The sequence below is a fragment of the Mustela lutreola genome, chromosome 4 (genome assembly GCF_030435805.1).
Source record: "Mustela lutreola isolate mMusLut2 chromosome 4, mMusLut2.pri, whole genome shotgun sequence".
In the NCBI taxonomy this organism is placed as follows: Eukaryota; Metazoa; Chordata; class Mammalia; order Carnivora; family Mustelidae; genus Mustela; species Mustela lutreola.
In genome coordinates this window covers 75,409,825-75,415,989 of record NC_081293.1, presented here as the reverse complement: position 1 = coordinate 75,415,989, position 6,165 = coordinate 75,409,825, and the positions used below count along the sequence as shown (strand labels likewise).

The window sequence follows — 6,165 nt, the reverse complement described above, 5'->3', positions numbered from 1 at the left end:
GAGTAGACCACCCCATCCATCCAGGATAAGCCAGACCAGGCAAGGGTTAGAGGGACATGAGGTTTTCTCCCTGAAGATCTCGGGCCGGAGTCCAGGTGTGGTGGAGGGGTTCAGGGCAGTGTCCCAAACACAGTGACCGGTGGCCAAGAACTGGAGGTTAAGAGCTGCCTCTCTAGCGGAGGTCAGGCCCCTGAGCACTGGGTCATCTGCTGCTGGGGTGGGGGTCTCAGCCTCCCCGTGTTCTCTTATCTCAGTACCAAGTGGAGCCACGGAGAAGGAGCAACAGAAGCAAAAAATATCAGACCGCGAAAGGTGAGTGTCCGCCACTCACCCCTGCGTGCCCCAGTTACACTGTGTCCCCCGCTCTGAAGGCCCAGTCCCACTGTCTCCAGGACACCAGGGCCTGAGCCCATCCCTCAGGAAACAGAGCCCTGGGTGGGGGTTGGGGGCTCTGAGGAGGGAGAGTGAACCCGGAGGCTTCCCAGATTGTGCACCAGAGTGAAGCCCTGAGGGGCTGGAAACTGGTATTCCCTAACCAGGCGCCTCAGGGCCTGGACTGGGGGCGGGACCTCCCGCTCCCACTGTGGACAAGCTGTTCAACTCTGCTTAGATTCCTCTGGAGGCTACAGTAGTCCTTCCTCCCCCAGCAAGGTCATGAATGGGGAAGCACTTTGGAAAGACAAAGCGATCCCCATCATGAATCCTGTAGTCACCATGCGGGCATGTGGCCTTGGACAGTGCTATTTGGGGCTCCCGAGTTCAATCCCCCAAAGGTCTCCCCTAATAAGACATTGTACCCAGCCTCCCGTAAGATCCCTGGACCCTGTCTTCTGCTGTGACCCGGTCTCCTGTTTCCAGGTTTCAGAGAATTTCTGAAGAATCTAGAAGAGGTTCAGGACCTGTTCTCCTTTCTGGAAAGGTAAAGAATCTGCCCCTTCTCCCCTGGGTTGGCCTTCCTGAGTCTATGGTGTGACCCCTGGGCTGCAGGTAACAGCCTCTGGGGCTGTTTGTGGGGGCTGGGAGGAGCCATGGGGACAGACTGTGACCAAAGACTCAGGGTGAGGGACAGCAGGAGCATTGTGATGTGGGTGTGGGGCGTGGACGGCCGTGGGGACCGCTCCCGGACCCAACTGCTACAGCGGCAGCTCATGCCTCCTGTCTCCCACAGCCACCTGGAGAGGCTCTCTGACCAGGGGGGCTTTCACCAGTTCTTACATCAAGCAGCCCCTGGGCAGGTGCGCCGAGGGGTGCCAGCTGGAGCCCGTCAGCCATGCAGGGAGCCTCTGCAAGATGCTACTCCCGCTGTGGCCCCATCACCTGCCCTAACTCCACTGACGGGGTCTCCTCGGCCTCTGGCCTCCACCCTGCCAGCAGGACCAATGACCTCAATTTCCGTTGCTTCACACTCCTCACTGACTACTTCCTGGCTAGTAGAGCCTTTCCTCCCCCCGGATGGCTTTCCAAACCAGCCACTTGCTCTTCCTCCTTCCCCGTCATGTCTCCCTCCTTCAGAGGCCTGCACTGGGCCTCTGACAGCCTCCTTGGCCCCAGAGCGGCCAGACTCTCCTTTGACTCTCCCTCAGTGTGACTCAAGGGCACCCCTGCCGTGCCCCATCCCACAGAGCTCGGCTCCGCACACGCCTTGGTCAGCTGACAGGTCAGCTTCTCCTGTCCCAGCCATCTCGGGACTGGGCCGCTCACACTGCCCCATTTCGGCCCTGTCCTGGTGGCAGGCAGCTGCCAATGCCTGGAACCTGTCCACCTCAACATGCTTGGAGTCCCGTCAAGCGCCTCTGTCCCATGGCCCACCACAAGCCTTGTTCTGGGGAGACCCCACACCCAGACAGGAAGAGACTAGGATCCCCCCTTCCATCAACCCAGACGTCCAGAAGCTTCTGGAGATACTCACTGCCAAGAGAAAAGAACTGAGGTCTTGGAGGGAGAAGGACAAGAAAGAAAGGTCAAAATACCAGCTGACCTCTTTCGGGAGAATGTTCAAGTCCCCAGGTGACGGGCAGGACACCATGGGCCGCCCGTCCTTCTGGAGCATGAGGGGCAAAGCAAAACAGCTGCTTGGTCCTGAGAAGCCCCCACGTCCCAAGATTCCAAGGGACAATTTAGAGCAGAAATGCCTCCAGCTATTCTGGGGTCTCCCCTTTCTGCACAGCGAGTCCCTGGTGGCCACTGTCAGGGTGACTGATCCCCCATTAGAGTTCCCGTCTGTCATATTCAATGAGCTCTCTCATGCCTTGCCACTCCAGATTCAGGGCAACGTGGTTCCACGCCTCTCCCTGACCCATGACTTACATGACCCTTCAGCCAGGCCCCAACCCTTGACCCTGAGATTGTCCCAGTCCCTGCCCCTTCCTCCATCTCAGCCCCAACCCCTCCCTCTGACTCAGCCCCAGCCCCTCCCTCTGACTCAGCCCCTTCCCCAGCCCATCCCTCTGACTCAGCCCCAGCTCCTCCCTCTGACTCAACCCCAGCCCCTCCCTCTGGACTGGCCCCTGCCTCAGCCCCTCCCTCTGACTCAGCCCAAGCCCCTCCCTCTGACCCAACCCAAGCCCCTGCCTCTGGCTCAGCCCAAGACCCTCCCTCTGACCCAACCCAAGCCCCTCCCTCTGACTCAGCCCAAGCCCCTCCCTCTGACTCAGCCCAAGCCCCTCCCTCTGACTCAGCCCCTTCCCCAGCCCCTTCCTCTGACTCAGCCCCAGCTCTTCCCTCTGACTCAGCCCCTGCCCCAGCCCCTCCATCTGACTCAGCCCAAGCCCCTCCCTCTGACTCAGCCCCTTCCCCAGCCCATCCCTCTCACTCAGCCCCAGCTCCTCCCTCTGACTCAACCCCAGCCCCTCCCTCTAGACTGGCCCCTGCCCCAGCCCCTCCCTCTGACTCAGCCCAAGCCCCTCCCTCTGGACCAGCCGCTGCTCCAGCCCCTCCCTCTGACTCAGCCCAAGCCCCTCCCTCTGACCCAACCCAAGCCCCTCCCTCTGACTCAGCCCAAGCCCCTCCCTCTGACTCAGCCACTGCCCCAGCCCCTCCCTCTGACTCAGCCCCAGCCCCTTCCTCTGGATCAGTCCCATCTCAGGCCTCTAACTGAGCCCCAGACCCAGGCAGGCCTTGCACCCTCTGTCCCAGTTGGACTCTCGTCTCTGCCACCCGTGATGGGGAGGTGCCAGGTGTCTTGCCCTGTAGCCCAGAAGACACCGTCTTACACGCCAACTGCTTTTCAAAACCTGGAATATCACTTTCTGGAGAAGCAACTAGAAAGGGGCAAGGTACCCCCTGTGATGAAAAGATCTCCGCAAGTCTTTAGCCAAGGTCCTCCTGACCTTCCGCAGGGTGGCCAGGCCCCCGAATTGATCGACTCTGAGCTCTGGGAGCAACCGGATTGGCACCTTTGGAAGAGGCTCATGAAGCAAGTAAGGGGCCCGTCTTGCAGGATCCAGCTATCCCTGGAGATACAGCCTCACCAAGAGTTCCAGAAGGTGCCCCAGGCACACAGCTGGCACAGTCCCAAGGCCAAGTCTGGGTCTACAAATGGAAGCTGCCAGGCCACACAGAAGACTGGGTCCAGGTACCCAGGAAGGACCGTGCCAAGAAAAAGAATGGGCAAGGATTCAAGGTCCAGTGCAGGGAGGATCCAGAAAGATCTACACAGGGGCTCAGCGAGCTCTCCAGAGAAGGCTCCAGGAAGAAATCGTGAGGAGCCAGACACAGACATGAAGCCCTCCACAAGCAGCACAGACGAGAAGCTCCTAGAGAAGGACCTGAGAGCCCATTTAAGGAAGTTGGGGCAGTTCAGAGAGGGTCAGATGCCTTTGGATGTTCATCCTTCCAGGCTTGCTGCCCACCACTCCTCGGACCTTCCCAGAAAGCCAGCCCCTCACGGGAAACCTGGAAAGCCAGCGCTTTCCAAGTGCTGGGAGCCCTCCCACAATTTTTCCATCCTCAGTCCATATGCTCAGCGGATGCTAGAAGCACATATCAAAAGGCTCAGGGTGAAGCACCGTTGGGGCCTCCCCCTCAAGGTTCTCAAGACAATAAACCTCTTCAAGTTAAAGAAGGGCTTCCTCCTCTCCCAGTCCTTCCCTTCCCGCTCAGCCACCTGCATATCCAAGGCTGGCTTGGGCACCAAGTTCGTGGGAAATCCTTCTCAGCCCTATCAAGGAGAGGTGATGAAAGAGTCTTACCCCACTTGGGGGGGTCCCCTCGGTGTTCCCCAGCCTACGTGTGAGGAAATCCAGCAGGCTCTGGAAGGGACCTCACCTGGGGGTGGCCCTCTAGCTGGAGAGGGGCCCAGGTCACCTTCTCGGACCTTCACATACAGCTTTGTGGGCAGAATCTGGCACAGTGAGACTGTCCCTAGGACTCTTATGAACAGCAGCTTGGAGTCAAGTCCAAGTCCAGCAATGGCCACAAAGGAGCTAAGGAGGGTGAATTGGGGTCGGGCCTCACGGGACATGACCATGCTAGAACTCAACTTAGAGCACCAGAATCTGAGTGCCAAAGAGCCCGGGGAGGTGGGGGACTTCAAGGAGGCCCCTGCCTGGGGAGTCACCTTAGAACCCCGTCTGCTGGCCAACAACCAAGGCCTCCGTGGCAAGCTGAGAAGATCGGGGTCTGCAGAGAAAAGTGACAGTCCCTTGCAACGTACAAAGTTGGTCACCCGAGACCTCGAAGAGCTACGCCTTGAGGCACGGCGCAGGGGATCGGAGCCCCAGAAGTTGATGGAGTCAGAGAACCGGCTTCGTGATGCCACCCCCACCGTGTGCCTACAAGACTGTGAAACTGGGGTCCTCCTTCAAGACTGTGAGACGGAGAGTCTCCTTCAAGACTGTCAGTCCAACATGTTCCTTGCTGCTGACATCTTGGCTTCTCAGGGATCTCTGTCTAGCTTCCAGAGCAGGTCCAGTGAAGACACATCTACTTCTGAGGTGCTGCATGGCCAAAGATCCCGTGGCCAGAGCCCCCACAGGCAGCCAGGACCCCTGGGACTGGAGCACCAATGTAAGAGCCTGAGCAGGTCATGTGTCCCCCCCGTGGAGATAGAGAGCTCCACGAGGTCCCCCTCGAGAGAGCCCGCCAAGGAGTGGTCAGAAATGAAGCTCCTCCAGATCAGTGAGGTGAGACATCCAGTCCAGAGCAAGGAGTCAGGAGAGGCCTCGGGAAGCAAGGCCTGTGAGATCTTGCTGAAGAAAGAGGAGGCGCCTCCGGAAAACTACTTCAGGAGAAGGATGACGCACTTGCTCCAGTGGTTCTTTCCCAGTAAAGGCAGAGGACTGGAAGATTCCCTTCAAAAGGGCAAGTCTTCATCATCCCAGGGCCGGGGACAAGTCATGGGCAGGTCAGCCATGGACAGGGCTTCTGCCGAGGCTCAGGTGGTCGTGAGGGCTGTGGAGCAAATCCTAGAGGAGAAAATGTTGCCCAACCAGGGACTCAGGGTCCCGAAGGTTGACTGGTGCAAAAAGGATCTCCAGGCTTCAGCAGACCCCAATGTCTGCTATCACAGGGTTCTCTCCTACCAAGAGCAGAGGAGAGTCATGAGGGAGACAGCCAGTCCACAGGGCACCCCCAGGGGCCACAACTATGCCAACAAGACCGAGTGGATCGGGTGGCCCTTCCCCACCAGGGTGCCAGAGTGCCCGAGCAGACCCTGCCAGAACGGGTCCCTGGTAGGGGGCCCTTCAGGCCGCACCCTACAGGCCCACTGCCCCAGGCGCTGCCTCCTTAAAAAAGACAGTTCACCTGGCCAGCCACTGTGTGCTTCTCACGCCTTTCCTGGCAGAACAACTTTCCCCCAAGAAAAAACGCAGACAGTGGAGAGAAAAACTTTTTGTTCTCACATTAGTACATCATCTATGGGCTAATGGCGTCTTCATGCCACAGTTACTTTGCTTCCCCAAAATAAATGTGATTTGTTTTTGTTGTTGTTTTTTTTTTCCCCCTCAAGAGTGGTGCTGGCCTCTGTGTGTGCCCTGCTGCGGTGGGAGGGAAGGATCAGGGTCTGCTCTCCCCGAGGACCTGCTTTGGTTTCCAGAATGAATGGGGCCTTGGAGGATGGTTTATCTCGGGGTCCACCCCCGCCCCCTTCCTCCCTCTCCTTCAGTTTCCATGACAAGGTGAACACGAACCAGACCGGGACCTCTCCTGCTTTCCCTCCACCTG

The 6,165-nt window shown here is 58.7% G+C and overlaps 1 protein-coding gene across 1 annotated transcript; it reads left to right on the top strand.

The window, feature by feature from the left end:
- Positions 1 to 1,028: 1,028 nt before the first annotated feature.
- Positions 1,029 to 5,867, top strand: LOC131830128 (spermatogenesis-associated protein 31E1-like). The gene is made up of 2 exons (XM_059172507.1): positions 1,029 to 2,192; positions 3,339 to 5,867. Exons 1-2 carry the CDS (start codon positions 1,029 to 1,031, stop codon positions 5,865 to 5,867), a joined length of 3,693 nt encoding a protein of 1,230 aa, XP_059028490.1.
- Positions 5,868 to 6,165: the final 298 nt, after the last annotated feature.